The sequence below is a fragment of the Poecilia formosa genome, unplaced genomic scaffold (assembly GCF_000485575.1).
Source record: "Poecilia formosa unplaced genomic scaffold, Poecilia_formosa-5.1.2 Scaffold275, whole genome shotgun sequence".
NCBI classification, from domain to species: Eukaryota; Metazoa; Chordata; class Actinopteri; order Cyprinodontiformes; family Poeciliidae; genus Poecilia; species Poecilia formosa.
The window spans coordinates 718328-736656 of NW_006800214.1; the positions used below are offsets into that span (position 1 = coordinate 718328).

An 18329-nucleotide genomic window follows, 5' to 3' on the forward strand; every position below is an offset into this window, starting at 1 on the left:
GGGGGGGGGGGGGGTGGGGGTGTGTGGGGGGGGGTGGGTGGGGGTAAAATAAGAATGAAGTCCTCTGTAGAAGATTTGTTGGATAGAAAAATATAATTTTCTCATGTGGACTTTGCAGAGTTGAAATGCAACCAAAGGAGTTTCTAATATTCAAAAGGGTCAGATTACGGTGTAAAGGTGTTTTCAAATTAATTCTTGGAGAGCTCGATGCTTGAGAGTTTTATTCTGGACCAGCTGTGAAAGCTTCATTTTTATTTCATGGAAGAAGTCATACGCAGAGCAAGGCGAGGTCGACGTATGAATCCAATATGAGAACTTCAGTATTTAAAGCACTCCACCTTCTTAACTGTATTAGTTACATTTAGATTTATTTATGACCGAGAGGTCGTTATCTGTCCTGCAATAGGCCTCCTAGCATTGCAGAGGCACTTTGTTATCTTTATTGTTGTTCCAACTGGAGATTAGAGAGATTCAAAGTACGTGCTGATACGATGGAACCAAGTCATTTCAAACCTGTTTTCTTAATAGCTGAAATGTGAAATGTGCATTAATGGATGTGACGTCATGTTTTAATTGTACATTATTGTGTCCTGCAGTATGTGAGTCACAATCAGGGCCAAGAGGCATTACCCATGATTAAGATCAATAAAAGGATACAATTGTGCTGTAAAAAGACTGTGATGTAATAAATCATATCAGCATTTGTTTTTTGTTTTTTTTTATATATATATATCTACTGGATATTTTGTTGAGTCTAGCTCTGGACTATAATTTCCCCTTAATGACGATACTCTTGTTGATTTAAATGTGTTCTTAAAAAATTAACTCCCTCTCCGTCTTCACCCTTTTCAGCAGAAAGGTTTTTGTTGCTCCGTCAAAAAACTAATCCTGGGTCATAACTCTGCCCCTCACTAGTTTACTGTGTTGTTTCTTTTGTTAATTTGTAACTTTGTTGGTGTCACATTTACCCTTTCAAGCTGCAGCCTAAAATCTCAGCTTAGTTTCATCAGACCAAGACACAACTTCATTGCTTCTTCCACCAAATGTCAGATTTTACAAGGGTTGGATGTTTCGTTTTTCAGCCCCTTTCAGTTTTTTTGCACACGTCGAACACAACCAACGCTTGGCAAGAATTTCTGCAGCATCTTCTGTGTTACTGCCAGCCTCTCATACAAGTTTCAGTCTTATCATCTATATTGAAAAACCTCCAGTTTAGTCGTAGTTGTCCCATATAAATTATTGGTGACTGCCTTCAGTGTGTAATGGGGTATGTATAATGCTGTGGATTGTTCCCACCTCTTTCTGACCCAGTTGCACAATGACATCCTTATTGGTCCTCTTTAACCTCGTGCGAAATACGGCTCAGGCTAAAAGATGCAGATGTTAAATTCCACCGAGACCAGATTGTGTCGAAGCTTTTTGATCCACATGTAGCAACACTCAAACACGAAAGCGAAAAGGCTTTCTTGGGCAATAACAGATCTTTTGTAATTTTGTTTCATGGTCAGGTTTTGCAGTAAATCACCTTCCACGAGACACTGAGGAACGGTGAGGAGGAGGATTGTAAGGTAATAAATGCACCTTTTGGTGGGTCTTGCTCGTCTGTTGGTGTTTGGCCGGCAGGAGGAGTGAAGTGGTTTCGAGGTTCTCGCGGTTGAAGCAGGACGGTAACCGTGTGGTGTGAAGCAGGCGAGGTAGGATTATAGGGTGAGGCCTGGAAGAAGATGAGTATTCCAGGTGAGTTTTTTTGATTCGTGTAAGGATCTTAAAGTAACGATTTCCAAGCAGAAGACATCATGGAGGATACAAGGTGAGATTTAAAAGAATGGTTTATTAGGAGAATAATGAGGTAATGATGGAAAGTGATTCACATTATTGCATCTTCACATTTCTTTCCGTCTTTCTGCTTTTCTTTCTGTCTTTCTTACTGTCTGTCCTACTTTCTTTCTTTATTAAAGGGGCAGTATTATGTATTTTATATTGCAATCATTTAACTATGTTATCTTTGGTTGTTACATACATTAAATATGACTTAAAAGAAATGTAACTTCGTAATTTAATACCTTGAAATTGGGCTCTTTAAAAACTCCTGCTCTTTCTGAAACTCCACTTTCAGGAAGTCATCACTATAGCACTTGATGTTTTTGATGAAGGGATAACATTATAGCATGATATAAAGCCCAAAAAACTCAATTTTGCATTTTGCATTTGGATTCCAGGTTCCTCCAAACCTGTCAGGACGACTCAACACTTCATCAACAATAAGCCTCATTTTTATGCACCTGTTAACCAATCCAATCCCAAATTTAGACCTCATAAAATTATAAATATTTTTTTACATGCAAGGTCAGCATAGCATCCAGGCATCAATCATGAAAACAAGATGCATGCAAGCTTGTTCTTATCTTATGCAGCAGAGGTACGTGCTACTCCATTCGTGCAGAAACCTGGCCCAGGACAATAACACATAGCGCAACATTTGGAATAGCAGAATCTGTTTTGTGGACATTCTCTTACTATAATCCTATCGTCTTCTGTGCCCACCAGACTGAACCTGCTGCTAATAAAGAAGCGGCGCGTTGTCTCGTCAAGCGTCTGCAGCCTTCGAGGTTTAAAAAGCCGTAGGTGTTAATGCAGCCTTTAAGACATGGCATGCTTCCTCCTGAAAACAGACTAATGCATTTTATAGACTTTTACAGAGAGAGAATTCACATCTATGTTCAGGAGTTTAAAAGGATAGATTTATAATTCAATGACAATATGAATAAAACATCTTATTTGTGCCTCCAGAGTTGAGATTATTTACATGCTGTATTTTTGAGAGAAATTATTTATGATGCCCACAAGTTGCTTAAAATATGCTTTTTTTTATTGGTGATGCAACTTATATATTACAGATGATGTAAACAAATTTGGTTCAGATATTATTTGGCAGTATGGGACTATTCAGAGACATTTGGAAATTATACATCTGAGGGAAGACAAATCAAATGAGAGGTTCCTCAAGGCTGCGGTCTCATGTCCCTTTTATTAAACATATATATAATAATAATAATAATAATAATAATAATAGATTTGATTTGTAATGTCCTTTATACACGATTCCTGCAGCTATGACTACTGAATACTAAAATAAGTCTTTCGATACCTATCTTTATTACACAAAAAGTTTATATTTCTCTCACTGTTTGACTGACTCAGTCTGTGTGCAAAAATGTAAATGGGTCGGTCTGAACCAAAGAAGCAGCACTGCACCCAACACTTGCCACAGGTTAGTAATGAGTCTGCAGTATGACTGAAGTTAGTAGCAAGAAGCCAATACAAGATTGTACCAAGAGGATGGGTAGAAGAAAAGTGAACAAAATCTAACAATATTTTTTGCGTTTTATGAATTTCTGCCAAAGCTCGGCTCAATTTTTCCGGGGAAAGGCAGGCACCAGCTCCGAGGAAAGTGAACTTAGAATCCTTAGAGATATTTTATTACGAAGGGGCATTCATGCTTGCACCATTACCAAATCCTGAAAGCCATATCAGCTGCCAGCTGGTAACTGGAAGTGTCTTTGTCCAGCGAGAATGCAATCAATCGTCATCAGCAAACAGCGACAGCCAGAAAGGGTCACCACCTTTGGGTTTTGAGCTTTGGAGAAAAGGAAGTTTTCAGAAACTTCTGCCACAGCATCACAAGGACCAGATGGAGTTCTGATCTCTGAACTCTCCGAGATGTCTCATGACTACTCGGGCTGTAGCTAAATGAGCGAGTGAACTTCCGATGGTCGCACTGTTTTCTACATATTTTATTTTTTTTTTAATGCTTTTTACATCACAAACACAGAGAGGAAAGAGAAGTGTTTCTACAAATCTGGACAAATTTGGCAAAAAAGAAAAGTCACTGTTGAAAGTCACAAAAGGTGTGAATTTTATAGCTTGCTGCAAACCATGCAGCAAACCTGTGGCAGATGGTGCTCTGGTCAGATAAGACCAAAATAAAATCTAACCTGTATGCAAAATGCTTTGTATGGAGAATGACTAAAGCTGCACATCCAACTTCACAAACAATCCTCGTGTAAATCAAGGCAAGGGAAGCATCATGCTGCTGTTAGGATGCTTTTCTTCAGCACTGCTTTGTAAAATCCCAATGAAATATACTAATGATAAAATGTAAAGAGGTTTTAGGGTTATATATATTAGGCTCTATACAGTACATGTTCACAAATGAGACTGAAGAAAAAAGAAATTACAGTCAGGAGAAACAACACACTGCTTTAAAACGGAGCTACCATTAATTTATTCTTAAACAAATAACAATGTGTCATCGATTAAAACGAATATTTGCCTAAGATTTACGCAATGTACCTAAATATTTATTTGGCTTAGTTGGACACAGCGTGAACCTCTTTTTAAATCTCTTTTAATGCTTTTCTTTTTTGCTCATTTTAATCCTTTCATCCCGTGTGATGACAGGAGATTTTGTCTCATTTTGGAGCTCGCTTGAACGTTTGTTTGCACTTAAAGCACCAGCAGCAGCGGTAGCGTGACTTTTTAAGTGCCACCAGCTGCGCATAAACACAGCAATATCTGCTAGGCTTTCTCGCAAACGTGCCACTCCGTTTGATAACGACTAATCTCTCTTCATCATCTTGACTGAAAGAGTACACCTGCAAACCCATGGCTCTGGCTCCATGAATCACTCTGCTGGTAAGTCAGCTGCACAAGTGGAGGGCGTGATCCAGTGTGCGCCGATATTGCAGAGGGGTAAAGAGAAGCCCAGCTGCACTGGTCAGAATGACCACATATTGGTTGGCTATTTGTTCAAAACAGAAACTTAATATACTTTGTGCTCCCTTTATGCAATAAAAAGTGTGTGGATAAATCATGTTTCTCAAGTCTTGTGTGGTTTTTATCTGTAAAATCTAATAAAACCACGAGCAATAACACTTGAATTTGATGTAATGCCTTGCCAAACCATTCCCACTCCTTGACCTTTGGCACATTTTATTGCATTAGAACTATAAATTTACTTTAATTTAAATTTACACCTAACAAGGTGGTAATTAGAAGTGCTTACCATATGTATCACATCCTCTTTATTCTGATACCCCTAGATAAAATCCAGAGCATTGAACAATCAATAGAGTCTGTGTATTTTAATCTCATCCTAATAGTAGTCCTGATTGCTGTTTACCATAAATCTGGTTAGATGAGACCAAACAGATATTTCTGACCTACCTCCAAAATCAAGGGAGGAAAATTTGTGAAAGGCTTTGAAAGACTTGAACTGGGGGCTGATGTTGACCTTCCAGCTGCGTGACGACCCTAAACCTAAAGACAGAATTATGTATGTGTTAGAAGGGCATAGTCAAAGTCCAGACCTTAATAGAGTTCAGAATATTTTCCAAGAAATATAAAACAATATTAGCATCCAGCTTGACTGACCTTGGCAAGACATGGAAATATTTATTATTTATTAGAGCATTAAGCAGTTGAATAGAAATGCAGTCCACAGATTTTCTTTGAAAAGACATTTAAAAATATATTATATCTCTCACTACTTTCTATTGGTCTACTATACAAAATCTAAACTAATGTAAATTAATGTTTGTGATTCTAATTCAGTCAATAGGAATACTTACTCAAAATAAAAGGTTCTCAAAATGTTTTCACTGATAAATGTATTGATTCTGACTTTTTGTCTTAATTTTGTCAACATCTTTTTACCTATTTTATCTGTAACAGATTGGGTTAGATAAGAAAACAAAATCTCCAAAATCTTTTGCTGAAAACAGGCATACTATACCAAATCTCTGGTTGCTAATCTTACGTCCCATTTCCTCTTTGGGAACCTCTGTGAAATGTTTAGTTCTGGTCTGCCCTCTGCTGGTGGGAAACTCTCACATCAACTGCAGCTGCTTCACAGTGCAGCACTAAACAGACGGGAACAGAAAACTGCCATAATGAATCCTTGAAGCACGCAATTGGTTCCGAGCCTTGATTTGAAATTAAAACCAGGTGAGTGCCTGAAACGTATTTCCTCGTATTACAAAAAGCAAACGTAGAAAATAGTGAAAAATACGTTAGAGCACATGTGCAACACAATAAACACTTCAACTTGAAAAATAGGTCATGATGACATCACGTATGGTTCACAATCATGGCCAACATGGAGCCTCTTTCATGCGACGTTGTGCTTCTGCTCGTAGCTAAATGTGTTGCGTTCCCTTCAAAGGCAGCCAGTAAATAATGAATAACTCCTGAATAAAATATAAGTTAGTAATAAGTGACCACGACGACAGCAGTCTTCACGTCGACTGCTGTACTTTAGTCTATTCTTGTTTGTCAGAACATTTCTCAACTAGGGATGGGAGGATTTCATGCTGCAACATGGGGTGCGTAGTAGCGTAGTATGTGTTTTAGCTCAAATTCATCCATCTATTTCAATGTCTTCTTCCATTTTACCAATGTATAGATTGCGTAATGTTATCTGGAGTAACTTTTTCCCGTCCTTTACCTTTTGTCTTCAATTGGTGTTGAAGAGTGGGACGAAGTTTTCTCCCACAAATGTCACTGAACTCCAAAGGAGGCGATCAGAACGCAACTTGATCAGACTCCACCTCCGCTGACTCTATCGATTCAGAGCAGCAGTGGCTTTAAATTACCGTCTCTCTGCCTAACCAACCTGTATAGTAAAGTATAAGGTCATTCTGCGAGAATTGGACTTTGACATTTTCCATTCCATTTTTTTTATGAAAATATATTATCTGTATGCACATTCCTCCTCATTTAGGACAGAGTTAAGCATCGGAAAAACACATTTTCCCATCCCAGGCATTAAATGTCCATTATTATTGGTCATTTTTTCAAGATGAAGTCACTGTAATTCTTCAACCCAGTTACGGACACTATCGAGGCTCCCTGAAAATTATTATAAAGTGTATTTATAAAGAAAGCAATATACGTGTATTAATCAGATGTCCCTCTAACTATTTAAGGTTTAAATGCGAAAATGGCATAAATCTCACATTTTTGCCATTTTATAGCCTGAAATTCATATATACTCGAAGGTCCCCTTGTCATTTTTCCATAAAGGACATATTTATGGAGAAATCTGAAGACTAAGGAGGAGAGAAGGATTTGTATATTTGTAAATTTGTAATTTGTAAATCCTTCTCTCCTTCCTTAATCTTAGTCTTGTACCAATCTGTAGTTAGGTTTAGGTAAGGTAAAGTATCTTTAGGTAAGGTAAGAATTTTATTTATATAGCACATTTTCAGCAACAAGGCAATTCAAAGTGCTTTAGATGCTTTCTTAAAACTCTGTTTAGACGACAGTTAAAAAAAATTAAAAATAAAAAAAATCTGTGGCCCTATGGGCAAACCCATGTGGGGCCACTGTGGACAAACCCATATGGGACCCATCTGGTCTGCCCTCCTTTTCCCCAAATGGGGCCCACCTAGGCATGCTGGCAGATAGGAAATGAAGCAAAAGTGTGGAATATGGTGTTTTGGTCAAATGAGACCAAAATTGAACTTTGCTTGCAGCTTGCTATGTTTGGCAGAAAACAAACACTGCAAGTCACACAAAGACAGATTTATTTATTTTTTTAAACTTTACTTTTGAAAAAACGTGGGAGGGAGGGGGGGAGCTGCTAATTGTCCTTTTAAACGGGATAAACAAACAGAGACTGTCAACCCAGTGAACTGCACACAGAAACCTGATCGGAGCTGGGACCTCCGAGCAGCAGCGCCCCCTGCCGCTGCGGCTTCTCACCTGCACTTGAAAACGACAGCCGCAGCAGCAGCCCGGTCTCTTCTCTCACGCCACCGGGACTGCCTGTCCTCATAGGCAGTGTCTGCTGCGATAAACCGTCACGTACTAGGATCCACGACCAAAATCCAACATGGTGAGTGTGAAAACGGGGCTTTTTTTATTTTTATTTTTTTTATAAAGCCTGCGTTTATAATTATTTAGATGCGAAAGCCTCGTCTGTGAGCTGTAACCTTCACGCGTGGTTTATAACGGTGACAGCGCAACAAGCCGCCCTGGATGGAGCCTGTCAGGTGTGGGAAATGGATGCCGGGGGGCTTGGTGGTGTTGTGTGACCAGATAAGGGCTCGGGCTGCGGTCGCTTGCAACATGCGCAGCAGCCGGCTGATAAAGCAGGGCTGTGGCCTTTTACTGCGCGGCCCTGCTCAGCCTCTCTGTGACGTCCACAGCAAAGCCTTTAATATCGGACAGGACTGCAGAAATGCTGTCGGGCGGTGGAGAAAGGGAAAACGCACGGAGCTGACATGTCTGTGAAACGTGTGGCGAATCGTGGCTTTAGTGAATTAAGGAATTACGGTGGATTAAACGAGACTGCGTCACTCTGTTTAATGTGATCGCGTTAAAATATGAAATTACATATAGGCCGAAAGCAAGACGTCATCAAGAGAGATACACAACGTTGTGTCTACTTAATCATGAGTTATAATCATCTAGATGTGCTTTGTTGCGTTTAATAAACAGGATATCGTATATATTTGTGGAGTATTTTTTTGGACTAGATCTGGGTCAGACTTCATTATTTGTACAAATTTCGCTCTAAATTAAATTCAGGAAATATTGCATATTAAAGTAAGGATTCTTGTGTTCATCTATGTATTTTATTTTATTTTATTTTATTTTTCAATATATAATACTTGGTTAAGTTATATATTTGATTTAATTAAGGCTTCCATTTCATGATCCATAGTTTATTTAACTTTGTCATTATTTGTTTATTTATTGCCCAAGATACTCAACTCTGATATAAACCTGGCAACTCATATTTTGTGCCAAGATATGACTTGTAATTTCTATGAATATCCATTGCGATTATTTGATTTTGTAATTTTATTTTATTTTATTTTATTCTTGTTTTTTTGTCTATAATCTTTCCAAACCAGAAGATAAATTGCTAAATGAAGTATCAAACTAAGGCTTCTTTAGTTGCATAGACGTCCGTACTTTTATTTCTACTGTTATCTGTGGGAATATTTTGCTTTTAGTCCTCTTAAACTGCAAGATGAGCCTATTACAAATACCATGACATACCTTGGGATCTAGGAAATCCATCCTTCTGCATGCAATATAGGATCATTAGTTCAAACTCAGTAGTAAGAACAGTCCGTTTTTGTAATATGATATTTTCAAATTCCATTGTATAGTTTTCTTGGCTTCAGTAACGGCTTGTGTGCTTCTTCTGGTAAACGTTTTAAAGCAGTAGTAAGCTCTAGAGCAGAGAGATTCTAGAAAGAGGTCCAGCTCGACCTGTTCGGCTGCAGCATGTGGATAGTGACTCAGTAATTCCTGATTCGTTGCTTCAGCCATAAGGCAAAATCCGCACCCACCCTCCCTCTACCACCACCACCACTTCTTTCCTCCTAGGTTCAGTTTCAGACATGTCTTTCTTTTTATAACTCTGCCTGGAGCGGCTGTGCACGCCGTGACTACGCGACATAAATAGAAACATGGTTGTGCGTAAATGATTGCAACATGTGACATGTGACCCACTCCCCACAGGTGAACTTCACTGTGGATCAGATCCGGGCCATCATGGACAAAAAGTCCAACATCAGGAACATGTCCGTGATCGCCCACGTGGACCACGGGAAGTCCACGCTGACCGACTCGCTGGTGTCCAAGGCTGGGATCATAGCCTCGGCCCGGGCCGGGGAGACCCGGTTCACGGACACGCGCAAAGACGAGCAGGAGCGCTGCATCACTATCAAATCAACGTACGTGTGCCTGGACACGGCTCCATTTGCTTTGTTTTGTTTGTGAGAAATCTAACTTTTGTTTTGTTGCTTTGATTTTTCAAAATCTGAGCTTGGAAATTTAAACGTTTAAAATAAAATGCAACACAATGAAATATCATCCTTTAACAAGTCATTCAGTGGGAATGGGTAGCAACGTTTTTCTTTTGTTTTGTTTTGTGTTGGGTGGAATAATGCTGCAAGCTCACTCAAAAAGCAAAAGTCCTTGTTGGACTACTTTCTAAAATGCTTTTCAGTGTGGAGATTGACCTACAGACTGAGATTCTTAAAAGCCTGCCTACATTTCCAAATGCAGTGTGTTTCTTTACACACGGGTTGAACGCTCAAAAGAACAAATCAAAGCAACTGTCGTGTAGCACATTTATCTTCTTGCTACATGTTGAAGCATCAGTCCTTTTGTTAAAAGTTAGCCCGAATAAAAATCATAATTCTCCGGAAGAGACAGTTTGCTGTTCTGCATAGTTTGTGCTAACTTTTAACTCATTCAATCATCCTGGTTGCCCCTTTGGCACCTGACCAGTTTGTAGAAACCGTATTTCTACAAAGGGGGATCAAATGTTTATTTCACTTGATGACGGGCAAATTAATGTTAACTTTTATGCAATGATATTGATTCTGGACTTTTTGTTTTGTTGATACTCTTTACACTGAAAGGACACTGTTACATTTGAGACAGATCATTCCTTTCTAAGTAAACAAATGAATAAAATCCCTTTGGATCAAATATTCTCCTGCCCCCCACCTTCTGTTTCCAACTTATCCAGAGCATATGCCAGTTTCTCTAATCCGTCTGTCTTGAAATTAGCTGAAGTGTTTAAAGGTGTTTTAGCTTGAGTTTTTTTTTAGCTAAATCGACCTAAGTGTACAATGGACATGTCTTGCATTATTTCCCTCTCAGGGCCATCTCTTTGTACTACGAGCTTGAAGAGAACGACTTGGCGTTCATCAAGCAGAGTAAAGACGGCAGCGGCTTCCTCATCAACCTGATCGACTCCCCGGGTCATGTGGATTTCTCCTCCGAGGTCACCGCTGCCCTCAGAGTCACAGATGGCGCCCTGGTGGTGGTGGACTGCGTCTCAGGTAATCATGTGAACCGCAGCCCGCTCTGCCTGCGGGCAGAGAGTCACCTCTCTCTCACCTCTCTGGACAGGCGTGTGCGTCCAGACTGAGACCGTACTGCGGCAGGCCATCGCCGAACGCATCAAGCCGGTCCTCATGATGAACAAGATGGACCGGGCCCTGCTGGAGCTGCAGCTGGAGCCGGACGAGCTCTACCAGACGTTTCAGCGCATCGTGGAGAACGTCAACGTCATCATCTCCACCTATGGAGAAGATGAAGGGGGACCCATGGGGAACATTATGGTGAAGCCCGTCCACGGCCGCCACAGCAACGCACTTCCTTCATAAAAAAATAAATAAATAAATAAATGAATAGCTAATGGTAAAAATCTTGTAACTCCTTTCGTCAGATTGACCCCGTCATCGGAACGGTTGGATTCGGCTCCGGCCTCCACGGCTGGGCCTTCACGTTGAAGCAGTTCGCTGAGATGTACGTCGCTAAGTTTGCAGCGAAAGGAGCCACTCAGAAGGGGCCAGCAGAGAGGTGTAAAAAAGTGGAGGACATGATGAAGAAGCTGTGGGGAGACAGGTAAAAAGAAATAAAAATAAGAGCAGACTTACAGAGTAAGTCCTTCATACTCTCATTACGATAGAACGAGTTAAGCTGTCCGAGGTGCAGGATACTACTGTGATCTTTTATAGATGTCTTCCTGCTCTCATTTGATGTGAGAAGAAGTGAACTAAGAAATGAACACTCAGCAACTAACATTTTGCTCCTACATAACATCACAAAAAAAAACATTTTACAGCAAAGTAAAAGGAGATGTTGTACTCGAGAGAGAAAAATATATATCTGTTTTAGTAACATCCTTAATTAGATCTGAATACTTTCTAATGTTTTGATCTGTTTTGTTCTCTAGATATTTTGACCCGTCTGCAGGCAAATTCAGTAAGACGGCCTCCGGTCCTGACGGTCAGAAATATCCTCGAACCTTTTGCCAGCTTGTTTTGGATCCGATCTTCAAGGTGAAAATTAAGCAGGTTTGAGGTTTTCAGGGGCTAAATGGATCAGCAAAAGTTAACTCCTCAGTCGTCGTTTTCAACTCCAGGTGTTCGACGCCATCATGAACTTCAAGAAGGAAGAAACGGCCAAGCTGATCGACAAGCTGGACGTCAAGTTGGACGCTGAGGACAAGGAGAAGGAAGGGAAGCCTTTGCTGAAGGCGGTGATGCGCCGCTGGCTTCCTGCTGGGGAAGCCCTGCTCCAGATGATCACCATTCATCTGCCCTCTCCCGTCACGGCGCAGAAGTACCGCTGCGAGCTGCTCTACGAAGGGCCGGGAGACGACGAGGCCGCCATGGGTCAGACATTGACGTCATTCAGTTAGAAGCATTTGAAATGCTTCAGAGAGTGCTTCGATAACTAACTACATTTTACTTTGGCTTCATCAGATTTGGACTCTCATGTCTCAACTCCTTTTGTCAGGTATCAAGAGCTGTGATTCCAAGGCTCCTCTGATGATGTATATTTCCAAGATGGTCCCGACGAGCGACAAGGGGCGTTTCTACGCCTTTGGACGCGTGTTTTCTGGCTGCGTGTCCACCGGCCTGAAGGTTCGAATCATGGGGCCAAACTTCACGCCCGGTAAAAAGGAAGACCTGTACATTAAACCGATCCAGAGGTAAGAATGTTGTTGCAAAAAAAATTATAAGAATAATAAAATACACGGCCTTGCAAAATTGTTTGTAGGCCTTTAATTAACTACAAAAAGTAGTTCAAAACTAACATGGAAGTTTTTTGTTTTGTTTTTTACATTAAAATGTGACTTAATGTCCTGGCACTCACCCTTTTACCTTTAAAAGACTCTAGAGTTTCTTTAACAAAGATAGGGAAGCTGTGCCAGACATTTAACAATCCAAAACATACGAATAGGAGCTCAAAGCAAATTCCTGTGATTCAACGGTCCAGTCAAAGTCCAGACTGGAATTCAATTCACCAAAACTTAAAGACTGCTTTCAATTGATGCTGCGTATTAAACGTGACAGAGATTGGAAAGCAGAATGGGCAGATTTTCAGCTGATAGCTGTAAAAATAAAAATAAAAATAGTTCTAAAAAGCATTTCACTGGTTTTTATTTGTTAAGAAACAGTTATAATTATCCTTCCACTTTATGTAAACTTTTCACAAGCCTCTATCACAAGAAAATGCCAAAAAGTTTAGGACTCATTCATACTATTTCATGGCTCGGTTAAGTAAATGTTCCTATTCTTTCACTTGCGTCCTTGTGCAGAACTATTCTGATGATGGGTCGGTATGTGGAGCCCATTGAAGATGTTCCATGTGGCAACATTGTGGGTCTAGTTGGAGTTGACCAGTTCCTGGTTAAGACTGGGACCATTACCACCTTTGAACAGGTGACATATTCATGAATTTATTTTTTTTGTCTTTACTCTTTACATAAACATTGTAGTAAATATTAGCTTCCTGTTACAACAATATTGAAATACTCACGACTCCTGTCCTCAGGCCCACAACATGAGGGTGATGAAGTTCAGTGTGAGCCCCGTGGTCCGAGTCGCCGTGGAAGCCAAGAACCCGGCCGACTTGCCCAAACTGGTGGAGGGGCTGAAGCGCCTGGCCAAGTCAGACCCCATGGTGCAGTGCATCATCGAGGAGTCCGGAGAGCACATCATCGCCGGAGCGGGAGAGCTGCACCTGGAAATCTGCCTCAAGGACCTGGAGGAGGACCATGCCTGCATTCCACTCAAGGTGGATGGAGGAAGATTTTTTTTTTTTTTCTTGGCGTTCAGGAAGTCAGAGAAGGAATGCTGGATGTTGGTTGAAAGATGATGATCCTTTGACAAATTTTGAAGATTAAAATATTTGATTCGAGTAACTAAAGATTATACACTTCTACTCTTAAGTTTACATAACCTAGCTCTCTCATATAAAAGTATACAGATATTTTTGAAGATATTCAGGCAAGTTTCTTTCTACAGTTTCCACAAAACACTGCCTACATGGAAATTAGCATAACCCTTATAGCTCAAGGCTTGGCTAAATCCGGCCTGCCATAGCTTATTATTTAGCCCTCTGGACTCCAGTTATCAAATTAAATGAAACACTTCCTCCAGTTTTTTGCAATTCCACAATCACAGAAATTCCCGCAAAAGTCGACATATGTCTGTATTTGTTTGTGCTACTGCATAACTGAGAGTTTACTGCAAATTTCCTGCAAAAATGGTCAAAAGCATTGTGTATAATAAGTGACTTCTAACTCCCACCTGCAGGTGGCAGTATTTCCTACTTTTACTGTTACGGCCACATTTTTACTTGATGTCAAGTTGTAGTCAGTGATGATCGATACGGTAACAAAAGTCACATTTGCTGTCATACATAAGTGAAATATTGTAATATTCTTTGCATTTCTTTCAAAATTAGCACCACAAAATCTGTGATTTTGATCGCAAAAAAACAGAAAAACAATTGTGAAATCCTGGAGGGACTGATCAATGTGAGAACAGATTAAATTTTATTTATTTTTAAGAAACAGTTATCGAATGCAGAGACATCTGTCAATATTTTAACAGTTTGTTAATCAAGATATTCTAGCACAACTGGCTCTTGAGAACATGCGTGATCTCGACAAGGTCCACAGTGAAAATGAATTTGACTCCCCTGACCTGTAGACTCTTCAAAATCCTCATTTGGTCGTCGTACGGTTGCACCTCCACACGTGCTCTGATCCTCCTCCTCTCCTCTGTTTTAGAAATCCGACCCGGTGGTGTCCTACCGAGAGACAGTGACAGAGGAGTCCGATCAGATGTGTTTGTCCAAGTCACCCAACAAGCACAATCGTCTCTTCATGAAGTCCCGTCCGTTCCCGGACGGCCTGGCCGAAGACATCGAGAAAGGGGAGGTCACCGCTCGGCAGGAGCTCAAAGCTCGCGCGCGCTACCTCGCCGAAAAATACGAGTGGGAGGTGACAGAGGCCAGGAAGATCTGGTGCTTCGGTCCCGATGGAACCGGGCCCAATCTGCTGATAGACATCACAAAGGGAGTCCAGTACCTCAATGAGATCAAGGACAGCATGGTGGCTGGTTTCCAGTGGGCAACCAAAGAGGTGCGTTGACCTGTCGTCGTCTCTTCTGTTTAGTTACAGTTCTGCTGTGTGTAATTAGTTATCTGGTAATCGCCGATGTTCTCACCCCTCAGGGCGCACTATGTGAAGAAAACATGCGCGCAATCCGATTTGACATCCATGATGTCACGCTACACACAGATGCTATTCACCGCGGTGGAGGTCAGATTATCCCCACCGCTCGCAAGGTCCTGTACGCCTGCCAGCTCACAGCGCAGCCTCGCCTCATGGAGCCGGTTTACCTTGTGGAGATACAGGTATGGAGATAGGAATCAGATCGGCTCTAAAAGGATTCAGAAAAAACACAAGTTGACAAAGAAGCTGTAAGAATCAACTACTGATGTTAAGTAGGATGTTGGAGGGTCAAAGACATTTCAGTCAGTCTTCTCGTAGTTGTCTCCTCAATGGGATCGACTCTGGACGTCCTGGTTCCTTTTAATATGTTTTGCTTTCTGTTAACTACATTATGGATGGATTCAAAATCCAGCTTAGGTAGATTATTTTTGAAAAATGCCTCTCTCCCCACAACTTACAACAAATATGTACAACAATAATGTCTGATAATGGAAGATGTGAGTAGAATAATTGTAATTGCTATAATAAGTACGCCTTGTATTTCACAGCTGACATTTTCATGTTGGTTTTTTTTTTTATTTTTTGGCACTTTAACAATCGTACGCTCATTTCTGTGCCTTCTCTCCATGCAGTGCCCGGAGCAGGTGGTCGGTGGGATCTACGGCGTGTTAAACAAGAAGCGTGGACACGTCTTCGAGGAATCCCAAGTTATGGGAACTCCCATGTTTGTGGTGAAAGCGTACCTGCCAGTCAATGAATCCTTTGGTAGGTCACTTTTATCTGAATCCTGCCTCAAGATTGCATTGAATCTGAGCTTAGTGAGAGTAAATGTGACATTGCAACCAGAGTTTCTTGTACATTACATCTTAATAAATTCAAGTTCACTAAATTGCTCGCTAAACTCCACGTGTTACACATGCAAGGTGCTATATTTGGATTGGAAAGGAAGTCCGTTGCTTCACCCTGGCATGAACACAGCAACCCGACTGTGACGCGTGGTTCTTTTCTTTAGCAGGGAGCGTTGGGCAGAAGACTGGAGATTGGGGCAGAGGTTCACAGCAAGAGCTAATATTGTTGTTTAGATCAATTCGTAATGACATATGGCATATATCCAAATGAGTATCTGGTTTAAGACTTAAAAATTCGTGTTACAGAGACGCTCTCCATCCAGTCTGATTCAGATCGGGCTATTTTGCAGAGAACGGGAAAGAAAGTTCACGTTTTAGGTCTGCAAAACAGGTGGAAAAACTTGTCTTCGTAGTGTTACCTCAAGGGGACCCAAATACAAATTCATATTTTTAGTTTTACAACTTTCAAACAACTTGTCGTTTTCTTTCCACTTTGCAATTATTTGTTCCTCAGTCAATCACATACACACTTAATAAGACGCACGAAAGCCAGTTGAAGAAAAATGTGAAAAAAAACATCAAGTAGTGTGAATATATTTGCAAAGTACTGCTACATATCTATAGTCAGTCAGTGAACAGATACACGACAAGAGCTTCTCTTATGATAAATATCATATAACTGTACAATAAAAGTACTTTAATTAATAAAAACAATTTTTTTCCTACGCATTTGTCCGTCTTCAGGTTTCACAGCTGACCTGCGCAGTAACACTGGCGGCCAGGCCTTCCCTCAGTGCGTGTTCGACCACTGGCAGATCCTCCCGGGCGATCCCAGCGACGTCACCAGTAGACCCTTCCAAGTCGTCAGTGAAATTAGGAAACGCAAAGGTCTGAAGGAGGGCATACCGGCCCTCGACAACTACTTGGACAAATTGTAAACTCCCGACTTCTGGATTATAAAATACCAAATCGACACAAAACCCCACCCCATGGGCACTTTAAAAACCGTTGCACAGGCTTAAAGATTCATCACAAAGTTAGTTTATTTTTAACTCGGAGCCCAGAGCAGATCAAAGCTTTTTAGCTGTAAGGTAGTGGGAGCTGTGGATCCGGTTTTTTTTTTTGTTTGTTTTTTTTTCTTCTCTCTTTCTCGTCATTTCACAGCTACTGTACACCAAGTGCCTAGGGTGAGGGTTTTAGAAAACAATTGGATCAAGGCAGTTATTCCTCATTTCTTTAGTTATTTTACTTCACCCCTCCCTTTCCTTCCACGTATATGCTTGGATGGGCCTGTACAGTGCACTGTGATACTGCTGCAATAATGCTTATAAATGGATCATGGCCAGATGTAAACCACAGAAACCACAATAAAAAAATTAAAAAAAAGTGTTACAGAAGTAAAACCGACTGAACAGGAGCTTTTGTTCAGTGGATGTAATGAAATAAAATAAATAAAACAATAAAAAAATGTGACTCCTGAGATTCTGTTCTCTCCTAAACTGTGAGAAATAAATAAAAAATAAAAAAAAGTGAAAAGATTTCATCCTATGTATCGCATCCGAGTCACGATTAAAGTACTTTTAAATGATTAGAGTCCGTAAATTAACCCGATTCCCGACATTTGCTGTTGCTGCAATGTGTAATTTTTTTTTTTGGCACGCCTTCAGCAATTTAACTGACCAACTTTTAAAACTCATGGCCTATTTTCTGTGTTTTTCCGCCATTTACAATGACATCCACAGTGAAGAAGAGGCTGCGTTGAGTCTGCACCGTGCAGAGCGCAGGTGGAGCACAAGTTATTTTAATTTGACCTATTTCAGCTGGTTTCCACTGATAAAGAAGGTCTAAAGTAATGAATGAACAGTGAGTAATCTCATTATTCAACTTTTTAAGATTTAATGAGTCGCCCAGATTTCATCAGACGTTTATGAAGCCTCGTACTAAACGATTCCCACTTCTCATTTCCTTTAGATCAGATAAATCGGATCTAACGAAAATGACAAAGAAAAAGAAAAGAAAAAGAAATTCTCCCTATCACATGCAGATCCTCCCATCCCTCAAATGTCTGACAGAAAATGCCAGCTGCTTTCAGTTTAGTTATTTACATAGTCAGTTTACAACAACTGTCATCTGAAGACAAACAGATCCAGTTTCTACACAGGAATATACTGCACAATCAAATCAGACCAATTAGATAGACATTCAAATTCAGTTACACTCCAATTGGATCATGATTATTGTACAAAGCTATTTGGTCTCTGGATTTCAGGCTCTCAGTAATAAGGCAGGACAGCATCAAGCTCATGAAACAATGATTCATACACTTTAAAATGTTAGTTTAGGTTTGTTTGTTTTTTTAAGTTACATTCTATGACATTAACGGCAAAATATTCTTTATATTGGTAAAGGAAAAA

At 40.4% G+C, this 18329-nt stretch overlaps 2 protein-coding genes across 3 annotated transcripts in view; one reads left to right on the forward strand and one right to left on the reverse strand.

Moving 5' to 3' along the window:
• Nucleotides 1-6657, reverse strand: part of LOC103151242 (cyclic AMP-responsive element-binding protein 3-like protein 3-B) — a 32355-nt gene extending 25698 nt beyond the window's left edge. For both annotated transcript variants that reach the window (XM_016681254.1, XM_016681253.1), the window contains exons 1-2: nt 6506-6657; nt 5227-5319 (exon numbers count right to left, since the gene is read on the reverse strand). The gene's annotated coding sequence lies outside the window, so the exon portion shown is untranslated. The remainder of the gene's footprint in view (nt 1-5226; nt 5320-6505) is intronic.
• Nucleotides 6658-7769: 1112 nt separating this feature from the next.
• On the forward strand, nt 7770-17372 carry LOC103151243 (elongation factor 2). Its single transcript, XM_007571187.2, has 14 exons — nt 7770-7897; nt 9538-9752; nt 10690-10871; nt 10942-11153; nt 11261-11439; nt 11771-11876; nt 11960-12212; nt 12337-12532; nt 13142-13265; nt 13378-13620; nt 14621-14974; nt 15067-15249; nt 15700-15832; nt 16660-17372. The coding sequence occupies exons 1-14, from the start codon at nt 7895-7897 to the stop codon at nt 16851-16853; spliced, it is 2577 nt and encodes an 858-aa protein (XP_007571249.1). The 5' UTR covers nt 7770-7894; the 3' UTR covers nt 16854-17372.
• The last annotated feature ends 957 nt before the right edge of the window (nt 17373-18329 follow it).

Coding starts and splice junctions, on each gene's coding strand:
- LOC103151243 (XM_007571187.2), top strand. Junction 11,154..11,260: donor GACCCATGGGGAACATTATG/GTGAAGCCCGTC, acceptor TCCTTTCGTCAG/ATTGACCCCGTCATCGGAAC. Junction 11,440..11,770: donor AAGAAGCTGTGGGGAGACAG/GTAAAAAGAAAT, acceptor TTTGTTCTCTAG/ATATTTTGACCCGTCTGCAG.